This window comes from Pteropus alecto, unplaced genomic scaffold (assembly GCF_000325575.1).
Source record: "Pteropus alecto unplaced genomic scaffold, ASM32557v1 scaffold106, whole genome shotgun sequence".
Taxonomy (NCBI): domain Eukaryota; kingdom Metazoa; phylum Chordata; class Mammalia; order Chiroptera; family Pteropodidae; genus Pteropus; species Pteropus alecto.
In genome coordinates this window covers 4,965,394-4,980,190 of record NW_006442103.1, presented here as the reverse complement: position 1 = coordinate 4,980,190, position 14,797 = coordinate 4,965,394, and the positions used below count along the sequence as shown (strand labels likewise).

General features: G+C 33.3%; 2 protein-coding genes and 1 long non-coding RNA gene across 4 annotated transcripts in view; 1 reads left to right on the top strand and 2 right to left on the bottom strand.

The window, feature by feature from the left end:
* Positions 1–12,079, top strand: part of LRRC39 (leucine rich repeat containing 39) — a 22,706-nt gene extending 10,627 nt beyond the window's left edge. Inside the window, exons 3-8 of the mRNA XM_025052266.1 lie at positions 3,168–3,324; positions 3,904–4,040; positions 6,899–7,044; positions 7,799–7,951; positions 9,095–9,231; positions 12,024–12,079. Of these exons, the coding sequence (XP_024908034.1) occupies positions 3,168–3,324; positions 3,904–4,040; positions 6,899–7,044; positions 7,799–7,951; positions 9,095–9,231; positions 12,024–12,079 (786 nt within the window). The remainder of the gene's footprint in view (positions 1–3,167; positions 3,325–3,903; positions 4,041–6,898; positions 7,045–7,798; positions 7,952–9,094; positions 9,232–12,023) is intronic.
* LOC107196242 lies at positions 2,497–9,526 on the bottom strand. Its single transcript, XR_003048662.1, has 6 exons — positions 9,328–9,526; positions 6,926–7,028; positions 5,968–6,050; positions 4,949–5,023; positions 3,417–3,591; positions 2,497–2,673 (listed from the first exon to the last, which is right to left on the bottom strand). It is a non-coding gene; the product is annotated as an uncharacterized LOC107196242 (long non-coding RNA).
* The window catches only part of TRMT13 (tRNA methyltransferase 13 homolog), a 19,813-nt gene continuing 15,663 nt past the window's right edge, over positions 10,648–14,797 (bottom strand). For both annotated transcript variants that reach the window (XM_006919561.3, XM_006919562.3), the window contains 2 exons: positions 12,774–13,206; positions 10,648–12,501 (listed from right to left, as the gene is read on the bottom strand). In XM_006919561.3, the coding sequence (XP_006919623.1) occupies positions 12,306–12,501; positions 12,774–13,206 (629 nt within the window). In that variant the 3' untranslated portion in view covers positions 10,648–12,305. The remainder of the gene's footprint in view (positions 12,502–12,773; positions 13,207–14,797) is intronic.

Here is a 14,797-nt window from a genome sequence, read left to right as displayed (position 1 = left end):
GGGGTATTTAGGTCCCCTACTACGATAGTGTTTTGGTCTGTTTCTCCCTTTAGTTCTGTTAGTAATTGCTTTACATATTTCAGGGCTCCCTGATTGGGAGCATAGATATTAATCAGTGTTATGTCTTCTTGGTGCATGATTCCCTTTATCATTATGAAGTATCCCTCATTAACTTTCTTTACCTTTTTTATTTTGAAGTCTATTTCGACTGATATTAGTACCACTACTCCACTTTTCTCTGACTGCCATTTGCTTGAAATATCGTTTTCTTTCCTTTCATTTTGAGCCTATATTTGTCTTTGGAGCTGAGATGCGTTTCCTGGATGCAGCATATGGTCAGGTTTTGTTTTTTGATCCATTCTGCAACTCTGTGCCTTTTTATTGGTGAGTTCAGTCCATTTACATTTAGGGTAATTATTGAAATATGAGGTCTTCTTATAGCCATTTTATCTTTTGCTTTCTGGTGGCTCAGTGTTTCCATTGCTTCCTTGTCCTTGTGTTTCTGTTTTCTTTATTGTGGGTTTTGCCTCTAATTCTTCTTGTTTTATGTTATATACTTCATTTCGGACTCTATGGTGTGTGGTTACCATTACAAATATGAAAAAGATAGTGTATATGTGTATATATACATGTATATATACAGTCATCCATTTTCTTCTGTGTGTGCCTTATCTCCTTTCCCCTTTGCAAATTTGGATCTCTGAATCCTATCCTTTTCAGTCATTGTTGTCTCAATTTGTTTCTATGTATGCTGAACGTTCATTACTATCTTGCTATAGCAATTCTCTTTTTATTATTTAAGCTTATAATGACCTGTTCTTAGTAAGGGGTGCACTCCTCTGCTTCTATTGCCTCATAGTCACTTTATTCCTAATCATGTATTTTTTCTGTTGTTATTATTTTGTTTTAGGTGAGCTGACCCCTTCAGAATTTCCTGTAGTGCAGGCCTCATAGTGGAGAATTCTCTCAATTTTTGTTTGTCTGAAAAGGTCTTAATTTCTCCTTCATATCTAAAGGAGAGCTTAGCTGGATACATTATTCTAGGCCGGTACTTCCTTTCACTTAATAGTTTAAATATTTGATTCCATTTCTTTCTGACTTGTAAAGTCTGTGCTGAGAAGTCCAATGATAATCTAATGGGTTTTCCTTTATAACTTACCGTTTTCTTCTCCCTGGCTGCCCTGAGAATTATATCTTTCTGACTTTTAATACAATGTGTCTTGGTGAAGGCCTTTTTGGGTTGAGATAATTGGGTGTTCTGTTGACTTCTTGAATTCCAAGTTCCAGCTCATTCCATAGATTTGGGAAATTCTTGTCCACTATTTGTCTGAAAATACTTTCTAGTCCCCACTCCTTTTCTTTGCCTTAATTCCCATTATTCTTATTTCCTCTCCTGATGGTATCAGCTAGTTCTTGTATTTCTCTTTCATACTTCAGTTTCTCTCTTCTTCCTTCTGATTTATTTCTAGATTTCTGTCTTCGATATCACTGATCCTTTCCTCCATCTGGTCGACTCTATTTCCTGAGCTTGCTATCATTCTTTATAAGGGCTAGTCTGGTTACTTTCTGGAAGTTTTTTTTTTGTTGTTTTTTGTTTTTGTTTTTTTTTATCTCCAGAAGTTCTATTCTGTTCTTTTTGAGGGTTTCAATCTCCTTGCTCTGCTCATCTAGTTTTTTTTTAGTTTCTGAAATTGTTGATATGACTCATTCTGGAACTCACTGAATTTTTTTCAGAAGTACCATCCTGAATTCTCTGTCACTTAAATCACATATTTCTATGTCTGTAAGCTCATTTTCTGGAGATTTTTCTCTTTCTTTCTGAGATGACTTGTCACATTGGTTGTTCATGGTGCTTAATGGACTACTTCTCGGCCTGGGCATTAATAGAAGTGTATTCTGTTGTTTTTCCAGAAAGAAGATTTATTATATAAAGGTGTCTCTTTAGCTTGCTGCAAAGAAGGCGCTTTTCTTTTTGTTTCAAGTATGTGGCATCTAAGCCTCTTGGATCCCTGCTTTATATAGAGCCTAACGTTTTTTATTTTCTTGTAGATTTAAATCATACTCGCTATTCTCAGTTTCAGTCCCTGTCAGTGTTAGTAACTGTTTTGGTAGCATTTGCTCAGATTCCTCTGGGGCTCCGTGGTGATCAGTCTAGGAGGGTATGTGGGTAGGGGCCCTCTAGGTTGGGATTTGGGGGCTGCAGCTCAGTCTCGGTTTTGCAACCAGGGCCGGTAAAAATCAATTGTTGGTTCTCTGCTGTCCTGTTCCACTTCTCTGCTTTCTGCCCTGATGACTGAACCCTGCTGCCAGCTGCATAGAAAAGTTCCGAGACTTCCAGACAGGGCTGATCAGGGAAGTCGCCACACCTTCACCCTCCCTCCTCCTACAGGGAGCTCCGGCGGCTGTGAGAGGCAGCTTCTTTATTTGTCCCAGTCCACCGCCCGACACCTGGGGCTCTGACCTGTGGTAGCTCTTATGCACAGATCCCACACTCAGACAATCTGGTGTGTAGTTTGGGTGTTTTTTGCTCAGTTTTAGATGTTCAGCTTATTGTTGTTTCAAGAGGAGTGATCTTAGGACGTTTCTCACTCCATCATGTTTTCCTAGAATCCGCAAAGAGATATATTTAGCTAGGAGGTTGACTCCTGTATTTCCTCTTTTGGCTATTTTAGGCTGAAAAGGAAAAGGCAGCAAGTTCAGAATAGTTGAAACTCTTAAATTTAAAAAAATCCTCTTAAAAAACTGTTATAAAATATTTCAAAATAGAAAGGGAAAAGATTGAATTATTGATTAAAATAATTTTTCGGTTTCTCTGTGATATCAATTAAGCATCATATTCTCATTTTTAATAGCATATGTACTCTAGGAATGTCTATTGCAACAGAATCTTTAGGGCACAGTTCTATGTGTGTGCACTATTGAGCAAAATATGTTATTTTTGTTCATTCTATTATGATTGGGGTTTGAAGGTTTAGCCAAAAAAAAAGGTCTTAAAACTTGGAAGTAACACAAAGCACTGGGTGGGAAATATAACCCATTAAGAAAGAAATATTACGAAGTTCTTTTATGAATCCAATAACACATCTATAATCATACTTTAGTGTGGCAGGATACTAAAGTACTTTAAGTAACATAGTGACTCTGTCATTCTTTTTATTTGAGTTTAGACCCTTCCTTCTTCTCTGCTGAAACTGAATCAGCTACAGGGATGGCAACTGCATAGAATTGGTTTGTTGAAAATTCCTGAATTCATTGGAAGATTCCAGAACCTCATTATATTAGATTTATCTCGGAACACAATTTCAGAGATACCTAGAGGAATAGGTAAGGAAGATTGCTTTTATTCCTGTGCTATTTTATCCACTTGCAGATGTGCTTGTCTCTAAGATTTTTGATACATGGAATAAAGATCTTACCTTTATATAGCCTTGAGTGTTGAGAAAATGTAAAAATATGTACATTGATGCTCCAGGGAGATCCCACCTTTCGGATTTACTGAGGTGATTCAAGATGAGATTTCAATGCAAGAAAAGTCTCTTTGGAAATATTGTGTAGATTCTAAAAACAACACTGCTGGTTTAGTTATTCTTCCTGTAAGAGAACAAGTTGAAGGCAAGAAAAAAAATTAGATTTCTTAAACGAGAAAAAAAAAAACCCTAAATGGAAAAGTGGTCAGCATATAGCATAGATATAACAGAATTTTAAAAATGTATTTTTGCCTATAGCACTGATAAACTTGCCCCTTATCTAAAGAAGGGGCTAGACACATACTGGGAAAAGTTGAGAACCTGAGAAGTATAAATTTGTTAATGTCAGACTGGCAAGTAAATTATGCTGTAATACTTCATAACTGGAAACATTACTTTCCATCCATCTGCTCTCTTTTTGTATTATTTTTTATAGGACTGCTTACTAGACTTCAGGAACTGATTCTTAGTTACAACAAAATCAAGACAGTCCCCAAGGAACTAAGTAACTGTGTCAGCTTGGAGAAACTAGAGCTTGCTGTTAACAGAGATATAAGTGATCTTCCACAAGAGGTCAGAAAAATATAAATGTCTATGATTAAATTTGTATCTACTAGTGGTTTACTTCTCGATTGTGTAATCATAAAAAATAACACTAATAAAGAAATGCTATATATTTTATTTTAGAAAATATTTAAGCAAAACGATTTCCTATTATTTTGAGTATAATGCATTGTCTTAACAAGGGAAGCATCTATATAGCATAAAAACTACTTCTACTATTGTCACGGTACTGACATCCTTTGTTGACTAGACTGTGATTTCCTTGAAGGCCAGAGTGAGTCTTACTTATTTCTATTCCAAGAATTGAAGGCACAGACTAGGTTGTAGTTGTTACTTAAATGCTTATTGGATGAATAAATAACAATAATTATTTTTTAATTAAGTTTATTGGGCGTGACATTGGTTAATACAATTATATAACTTTCAGGTGTACATTATAATTTGATATCTGTATATTCTATTGTGTGTTTACCACACAAAGTCCAGTTTCCTTCAGCTACCATAATTTGATCCCCTTTAGAATAAGTAATTATTATAAAGCACAGATAATGTGGTGATAGGAAAACCCTTTGGTTTACTAGCTGGTTTTTATAGAATGATCACTTTTTGAGATAGAGATTAAGTAATAAGACGTGCGTTCTTGTTTATAAAGTTTCCTTTTTAAGAAAAGTAGCTTCCTAGGCTCTATCAAGTAAAAGCAAGGCAACGGGCTTAGAAAACCTTCAAATTGATGTCTTGTTATTGGTAAAACCAAACTGATCATAAAGATATAGACATTTGTATTACTGCTTTTGTATTTGATCCTCTTAGAATCAGCAAAGGAAATTTTCATGGTGCTTTGCCTTGAAAACAATCACTTTGCAAGATAAAAGTTAAGAAAAATAATAAAAATCAAAATAAAATAAAAATACTATTACCTTCTCTCAATGTATATTGGTGAAAAATCACTTTATTTCCCAAACTAGTAAGCAAGTTGCCAATAATTGTTGCTCCTGCAAGTAAAATGTAGATTCCATATCTTTATCTCCTCTAATAATAGTTCAGTTTAATGAAATGTATATACTTGTTTATGATGAAAATAATAATTACAGGAACAATTTTTTTTTATACCTGCAACAAGGCCAATAAATATTTTATTTCTAATTTCTAATTCTTGTGATTTTGTTTCTAGGATTGGTTCTGTCACCAAAAAGCTTTGTTAATTTGGGCATGTCTATTAACATGTCTTTACCTTAATTTCTTCACTGAGAAATAGGTTTTACTGGAACAAATAGTGAACTGAGATATTGAGCCTGGGATTATTTACAAAAGTGGCCTCTAAGTAGCTGTGTGGCCTTGAATATACCGCTTTAATAACTAGATCTCAGTTTTTACATATGCAAAATTAAGACTGTTAGATTATAATAGTTTCAATATTTTTTCAATCTTCTAAAATCAAAGGGTTCCAGTACCACTGAGAATCAGCAATGCGAGCTTATCTCAGCCATTAAGTTGCACATACTGTATACACACAAACATTATGCTAATGTAAAAACAATTTTTTATTCTCTATTCTGAGCCATTTAAAAATTTTAAAGTCTGATGACAGATTTTGAATCAGTTTTATTCGTGGCTCGAGTTCTAAAGCTGGAGAAACATTACTTAGAAAACAATACCCTCCTGCTTTTTTACATTACACACAAAACACTATTTATGTATTTTTCTGTGGTGTTAAAGTTGTGGAATCTGATAGAGATAGAATATAGAATTAAATGGAGGTTTTTTTTTTTTTGTTTTTGTTTTTTAAATAAAAGTTAACTGAATTCTCACATCGTGAATCTTTCACTACTTGAATCTTATGTCCATGTATCATTGAGTGCACATCATAGCTTTATCTTTTCTAGTCACATGGCCTATCTAAGCCATTCGGTCCATAAAACAGAAATCAGGTACTCACCCATCTGGTAAAGCTGATGTCAGAATTATCCATTAATTTAAGGTACAATGGTGGATGTTTCATATACTCACAGCTTTCTCCAACTGGCAGTTGGGAAAAAAGATAATTACAGGGATATTTTAGAATGAATAAACTATAAGAATGAATGCATTTTAAAAATTGATATTGAAAGAAGCAAGTTAAAGATAAGTATGCTCTCATAACCCTTAAAAATTTAAAAACATAAAAAATACTAAATTGTTTATAAAAACATATATAATAATATGTATATAAATAGAAAGAAAACATATAATTATGTATGGTAATAAAAGCATTAAAAACATGCATGGGAAGGACAGAAACCAAATCCAGGATAGGAGTTTTCTCTGGAGAGGAAGAAGGGAGGAGTACGTAGAGGTATGGTCATGTAAAAAAATCCTTCTTAAACTGAGCACACTGGTGTTATGTTATTTGTAATAAATTTTTGATGTTTTCATTTAAAAACAGAATTACCAAACAGTAAATTTTATGACTGAGCTAATGTATGGAAAGCATCAGGCACAAAGAATGGGGTTCAATAAAGATAACTGTTATTTTAAAGTTTGGGTTTTCCCATGTAAGTCTCAATTACTAGATAAAAAGAAAGCAAAAACAAAATAAAACGAAACAAACACTGCCAGGCAGGTTCTATAAATCCTGTAACTTCGTTATTTGGGAAGATACATTCTCTTTGAATAGACAAAATTTCTAGGAGAGCTTTAACTGGAGGTTACTTAGGTTTATTTTTATTTCAAATATAAAAAATATAAAAATGTTGTGGACTACTATGACTAAATAAAGTCCAAGCATAATTGAACATTCCTTGATGTGAAATATTTCCTTTTACCAATGTGAGTGTTCCAGTATGTTACACTGCAGATCTTTACTTTGAAAACCTTGCTTTCCTTTTTAGCTCGGCAGTTTGATAAAGCTTACTCACCTTGATTTGAGTATGAACCACTTCACCACAATCCCTTCTGCTGTGTTGAACATGCCTGCCCTTGAGTGGCTTGACTTGGGAAGCAACAGACTAGAACAACTTCCTGATACCATAGAAAGGTAAAATAAATAACTTTTTATGCTACCAACAGATGTGCTGAAGCTATCTATGAGTAGTAAGAAATAACAAGGCAAAGGGGACCCTAAGCAGAATCAATCACAATAGATAAATTTAGTTCTAAATACGCTACTATTTAACAGAATGTTTGCATTTATTCTAAATAAGTAAAGAGTTACATGGAGAGAAAAACTGGCTATCTGATTTCAACAAATTGACAAGAACATGCCACAACAATCAGAACATTGCATAGTACATGCCAGACACTTCTGGGTGCTTTACAAACAGAGGAGGAAACACAGAGATGTTAACTAAATTGCTCAAGATCAGTTACTAAGTGTGCAAGCTAGGATTTCAACCTAGACAGCCTGGCTCCAGAGTCTTGGTTGTTAACAATTATGCAAACTTGTCTTGCCCTCAATAGGCATATTAATAATTTATGATTTTTAAAACTCTAATTTGGATTAGATAACATTTACAGCAGTTCTTCTTTAAGAAATTCTATGAGAATAGTGAAGAATTTTGGAATACAATGATTTTATTTGTACCTCCACAGGATGAGGGCTATACTGTAGAAATTAACTCCCCCATGCAGTTTCCCTAATAATCAAGTAATGTGAAGTCGGTTAATCCAATAAGTATACTGGTTAATGGAGATGTTAAAAAAGATGACATTTCTCTGATTTTTAAGTTAATAAGAACCAGGGTTTTCCTACTATGTGTGGTTAATTGCAGAAGCCTCTTTTAATTCTTCAGAATGCAAAATCTACATACATTATGGCTGCAACGAAATGAAATAACATGCTTGCCAGAAACTATCAGCAATATGAAAAATCTGGGTACTCTTGTTCTCTCTAACAATAAACTGCAAGATATTCCACTGTGCATGGAAGAGATGACCAATCTGAGGTAAAAAATTTTTCAACATAATTGACATGTTCTTTTCTTGCTGCAGAACAAAGTAACACTGAGAAATTACTCACTCTGAATAGATTTGAGTTCTTATTCATATGAATAAATGCACTTAAAAATCTTCCAACTTTAAAATTCTGCATTTATAAATAGAATTCCTATAATACTGGTCTAAATTATTTAAGAAAAGTCTATAAAACCCAAGCAGTGCTGGTATTTATTAGCTTCAAGGAACACCCTCTGTTGGTAATATTTTCATGAAAATCATCTCTGTAACTGCTAACAAAACTTATCTGTAATATAAAAACCCAAAACATAAAAATCGTGATTATTTGCCTTCTAAATAACTCAAATAGATATAGGCAATTATGTTATAAATATAACTTATTAAGTTGATTACTATCAAACTCCCTCAGTGTCTTCCTTCCAAAATCTAACTTCCTGACAGCGAAGATACCAAATCTCACAACTTCCATAACAATATCATTCATTCATTCACTTATTCAGCAACAATTAAGCCTTGTACCAGATGAAGATACAATGATAAAAAGACATGTCTAAAAATGCGTAAAAACTTTAAGTTCATTGCATTAATTGTACAGTCCTCGAACTTACAAGTTATGATTTTTTTGGCTTTCTGATGGTGCGGATGTGATACACATAATAAATTACAAGATATTCAACCCTTTCTAATAAAGTAGGCTTTGTGTTAGATGGCTTCGTCCAACTGTAGGCTAATTTAAGTGTTGTGAACATGTTTAAGGAATGCCAGGCTAAGCTATGATATTCAGGAGGTTAGGTTTATCAGGTGCATTTTTGACTTAATGATATTTTCAAGTTACGGTGGGTTTATCGGGACCCCATTGTTAAATCAAGGAGCATCTGTATATTTCAGATGCATTAGAATTGCTCTTGGAAGTTAAGCTGCACCAAAAATAAGTTGTTGAAAGCTAATCTTTTTCTTCTATGAAAGAAATTTCAAGATTCTTAGGATATATCACATCTCCCTAAGATCTTCACTTACAAGAAACCAGTTAAAAAAAGAGTAATTTAGTATATTATCATTTGGTATTTCTCCAGAAAAATAAACGTACACTTTTATGGCACCTATAAAAATACTGTTTTTTGGTGAACTGCTAGGTTTGTCAACTTCAGAGACAACCCACTGAAATTGGAAGTAACACTTTCTCCCAGTGAAGGCATAGAGGAAGAGGAAGAGGAATTATTTGGTCTTCAGTTCATGCACACATACATACAGGAGTCACGGAGTAGAGCAGGTATGAGATTTGTATATTATCCAGGTTAAATATTCTTTTTGGTAGGGGAATATTTATACAGATTAATTCCTTTATAGATTTCTCATTCTATCTTACCTTTTTGGTCAAATTCTGGTCTCCTGGTCAATATCATGGGAGGAAGAAAAGTGAAATTCAAATTGGTTCGCAATTTTGATAAAGGCTTAGAGAAAAAGGCTGGATAGATATTGAAAGTCTTTCAAGTGGAGTGAGGAAATGAATTTCTTTGGTCAAGCATTTCAAACACAACCAAATGAAGATATAATTCTTAAAACTTCCCTACCTCGTTCTAGCACTTTGTTATGTATGTCAGTTTATTCTCAGGAATGTTACCTTCGCTGCCATTTCTTCTTTTTCTACAATCCATAAATAGCAAAAAACATTTTGCCTAGGAATGAAAAATATTAAGAGAACATGGATTTTAACCAATAGTTAAAATATAGATTTCCATCACTTAGCCTCTGATAATTTAGAATTAGACCACTTTATTTTTCAAACTGAGGAAGGAAAGCCTTAAACTTAAACCAAGATTAGGGGAAGAAGACAAGGAATACAACTCTTTATTAAAAAAAAAAAAAAATGAAATAGTATACTATTAGAAATGATGATTTTATAATTCACTAAAACATCAAGAATTTTTGAGTTAAAAGCTAGATTTTAGTTAAATCTTAAAATATTTGTTTCAAAGAATGAGTGTAATCTGAGCAAACTATTCCAGAGTGTTTCAGCTATAGAAAATAGTTTTTTTCAACACCGAAAGAAAGATGTTCAGAAAATGATTCAGTCTGTTGTAGCAAGGTCATAAAAGCAATGACATGGAGGATGGATTAGAGGAAGACAAGAGTTGTAATAGTTTGGGGCCTAGTTTTGGAAAGTGGAGGACAAATATATGAAAAACAAGTAGATGACAGAATTGATAATTGCATGAAGATGAGAATGTTTTTGGTTCAAGCAGCTGGATGGATGGTGATGCTGAGATGGGGAAATGAAGTATAGAAGCTCGTTTGGTGGGCAGGATAAGGTAGTAGAGTGTAAGTTGAGCTTCAGTTTTAACATAGTAAATTTGATGTACCTGCAGGCATACAGAAGAAGTTGGGTAGATAAATTTAAAGCTCAAGGGGGTTGCTCAACCTGCAAATTCTATAGGTCAAGGGAGGGCTATGTATATATCCCACATATCACTTTCTTGGGATATGTTAATGGAAGTAAAGAAGGTTGGGGAAAACAATAATCTTGACCTATGGCTGGCATATTGATGGACAAGCTTTACTTTCCATAAAGGACTTGGTACCACTGTCAGAAACATATTAAGTTAAATGGGCCACAAGACTGTTTCACTATAATTCTCGTGTGTGTGTGTGTGTGTGTGTGTGTATGTTTGATGAAACATAACTGAGATTATTTTTTATAATGTAGAATATCTTTTATTTCTGGGCACAAATTATTGAATAATACAAAACAGACTGTATAATGCAAATTGGCATTGTCTGACCCAGTAAATCATGTTAATCACTGAATAATGTATTATCTTCATTTATGTTTTCTTGATTGGGGGATGTAACTAACTTAAAATATAATCAAACTACCTTACTTGAATAATATTTGACATAAAACATAACAAGAGTAAAAAGGTTACAACTTAAACAGAGATAATAAAACCAAGTCTGCTTATTGTTTATTAAAAACAGATTCATGAATTAGTACTATTAATAATAGTTGGCATTTATTGAGGACTCACTCTGTGCTAGGAACTGTTCTAAGACTTTTACATTTGTTATCTCTTTAATGTTTACAACAACCTTGTGAGGTATTATTATTATCATCGTCCTCATTTTAAGATGAGGAAATTGAGGCACAAAGAAAGATTAAGTATGCCCAAGGTCATACAGCTGAGAGGTGGCAGAGTTGGGATTTGAACCTAGGCGGTCTCACAAAACTTATGAGATTAAACTAAAATAGAAAGGTCAGTAATTAAAAATAGGCTAGGCTTCTAATTCATAATTCATATAGTCATTGATCTACAAGATATTATTTTGGCAAATGTACCAGTGAGGTTAACACAATTTTTATAAAAGCAGAATAAATCAAGGATAAGATGTGGAAAAGAATAACAGTCCTACTGCCATGTTTGGTTTAACATTTGCTTGTGCATAGAAATGAGTTAAATGAGGCATAAATGTAAGAAGGATTTTGGTTTCACTATCTAGTTTCCACTTTATTCCAAATTATTTTCCCAGAAAGGAGAGAATATATTTATATTCGTACTTACACATGTAAAAATGTTCTGTTAAAAGATATGAGATACCTAATTAACTTCAAAAGTTATTTGTACATTTTAATTTAATTTGTGAATTAGGCTTTTAAGCATCTTTTTGGAAGTTTTAACTAGATAATTATCTGCTAAAATGAAATAGTTTTCTTTTCCTGGAAAACATCTCTTTAGTTTTGGTGTCTGTCATGGAAAATTCTGATAATATATAGATACAGGTATGATTCTGAAAATCTGAAGGTGAATTCATTAATTGTGAACATCTCTGCATTTGCATGAAAAAAATCGTAATCGATTATCCTTTCCAGATCTGCATGGAAAAAAAATCCACACATAAGCCAAATTCTCAAATTAGCCCTTGTTAGAAACTGATAATTGATCATTACATCTTGAACTTGAGAAATAAAAAGTATTAAGTAAAGCCAAAGGAAAATAAATTTCTAAAATTAATGCAAGTAGAAAGTTAATGTGCTAGTTATATGGTGACATGTTATGTGTGTTTCAGATAATCAAGTCAACTGTTCCACTACTTCGCCAATCTCTATAAACACTGATGGATAATATAACTCCAGATGCCCTGCTGAAGATTACTTTGGAATTTGGTGAATTCTCTAATGTTTGGACTTCTCAAGTAAAAAACAAAGCTATTACCAAAGTTCAATGAAGCCCCAACATTTTTTAAAGTTCATATTATCTGCTATTAAATTCTATTTTCATGAATATAAAAATACAATTTAAAAATTATTTTTTTGGTGGAAGACAGATGATGTTCAAAATTTCTTTTCCATTAAGTAGTTGTTTCTGGTGATGAAGAATGATTTGGTAAAGCAGTTAACAAGACATTTTCTAAAGACACCAGAGGATCTGTATAGTACTGCAGAGCAGGACTGAATCTCTTCTGCTGTAAATACTCAATTCGGCCTTGGTCAATCAGCAATTTACAAAGATGCCCTATTTTCTTCTTTTCTTCAACAGTCAGAAACCTAAATTGAATAAACACACATAAAACATTGTTAAAAGTTTGTAAAAGTTTATAAAAAATTATTTTAGTCTCTTCTATTTGTTAATAGAAGGGACTAAGCTGCTAGATAACCCACAATACACTACATGCTATGTCCCATGCTTCTAAGATACACAATAAGATAGTTAAACACATTTTCATGAATATGTTTTTGGGAATATTCATCAAAAAGAAAGTACAGCAATAGTAAAATATTTCTGCTGCAGCGATGTGCATTTCAAAGTAGTCACTTACCCAGGCAGACTCTCAACGCTGTCATCTGTAATTCTGTATCCCCCATCATCATGCTCTTCGCCATCATCATTCTGATGATCTTTTCTCTTTGTGGTAATATTTGAGGCGTCCAAAGATGTTTTCCGCATACCACAAGTCGCCCAACTACTCATTCGCTGGAAATAGTGGAATTCCACAGCTCCAAGGCCTAAAGCCTTAAAATATTCTTTGCCCACATAATGTCTCCAATCACACCTGTGGTGACAACAGAGTGCAATAACAATGCCAGCCACAGGGGTCCACTTCTCTGGGACACTTTTTTCATTTCCTTCTTTGGCCAAAGTGTTAATTTCTTTTTCTGTTTTATCATTCTTTATGCGTTTGGCTAAAGGTTCTTCATTCCTTTCCTCACAACTGGCAGCATAGGTTTCAACCAAACATCGTAATGCAAGATCTGCAAACACAATTATGTGGCCCCCCAAACCACATTATCTTTAAAAATAAATATTTTTTTGCATTTATTAAGCAGTATGGTTTTAAAAACCCCAAACCCAAAACAACAAAAACCTACTTAGCTTTCTACCTGTAATAATTCTTTTGTGAATTATCAATTTGTTCATATCTGCTCTTTTCTCATTATCATCTTTCTCTAATGATTTTTTCTCCATAAAGTCTACTTCCCAATAAAACTATCTGAAGCTTAAGAGCAACAGTTTGCAGAAAATTTTGGTCCAACTACTTGAATTGACTCTTATTTCTCCTATCCTGGCTGAGGAAATGATTTGTACAGAAAAAAATTTATTTACCAACACTTATATTCCAGGACAGCTTTGATCTTAAGAAAACCAAAGAAAGAAATAAAGAGGAAAGGCATCCGCTAAGCATCTGCTTAAGTTAGTGTTAGGTGTCAGTCCTGAAAGGTAAGATGTACACAGAAAATAGTGACGAGCTGAAGAGTTAACAAGAGAAATCAGACTGCGGAAATGAATGAATAATCTCGGCCACCTGTATTATACTCACTGTATTATACATTCATTCAGCAGTTACTAAATGTCTTTCATGTGCAAGACTTTGTAGATATAACGATTATATTGATATAAGCTTAGAGGTGAAGGTACTCCATATGAAAATGAAAATTTTATAGTACATTTAAAAACTCAGCAAATAGATTTTTGATAATTACAACTATTTCTCTCTGAAGACTGCTATATTGTTGACAATACTGATAAGACTCCAAATATATGCTGTAAAACCCACATTTTTCTGTTCGATTAGATTGGCATGCTGTGCCTGTTCAATCAAAAACATATATTTAAAATTTTTACTACCCTAAGTATCACAAGTTACTATTAAATAATCTGATATTTCACTAGTAAATTTAATTCAATATATGAATTTAAATCAACAAATCTTACTAGGAACTTATTCGGAGAAAGCGATAGTTAATCTATTATTTTATAAACTTATTTTGTGACAAAATATATTCAGTCAATGTTTTATTTACATTAGATTGATTTTCAGAAATATAAATAACCAGAAAAATTATTAAAAGAATGAAGTTCTTTTAGAACCAGAAGGAGCTTTAGCAATCTATCTTAACCTTTCCCTTACAGAGAACTTAAGAAACAAAGCCACATACCTAGATAGACAAGGAAACATAGCAAATTGGTGGCCAAGATTAATCATTCAAACATTTACTGAGTTCTTATATATGTCAATCATTATGTTAGCACATTTCCTATGCTCAAAAAATTCACAGCATAGTGGTTGAATTAGATATACAATTAAAATATAATAAAGTAAAGATTTGCAGAGAATATCATGAAACACATGAAGGAAGAGTATCTTACTTAAGGAAGTTCCCTGCAAGTGGTGACAACAGAGCCGAAGGGTAAGGACAAACTGACCAGTTTTTTGTTGGGTGGGTGGGTACAATATAGTATATGGGAAAGCATTCAGGGTTTGAATTTGCTGACTAGTAAATCCGGAGGCAGAGAGTGGCGGAGAGAGAAAGGTAGAGGCTAGAATGAGACTAAGACATCATG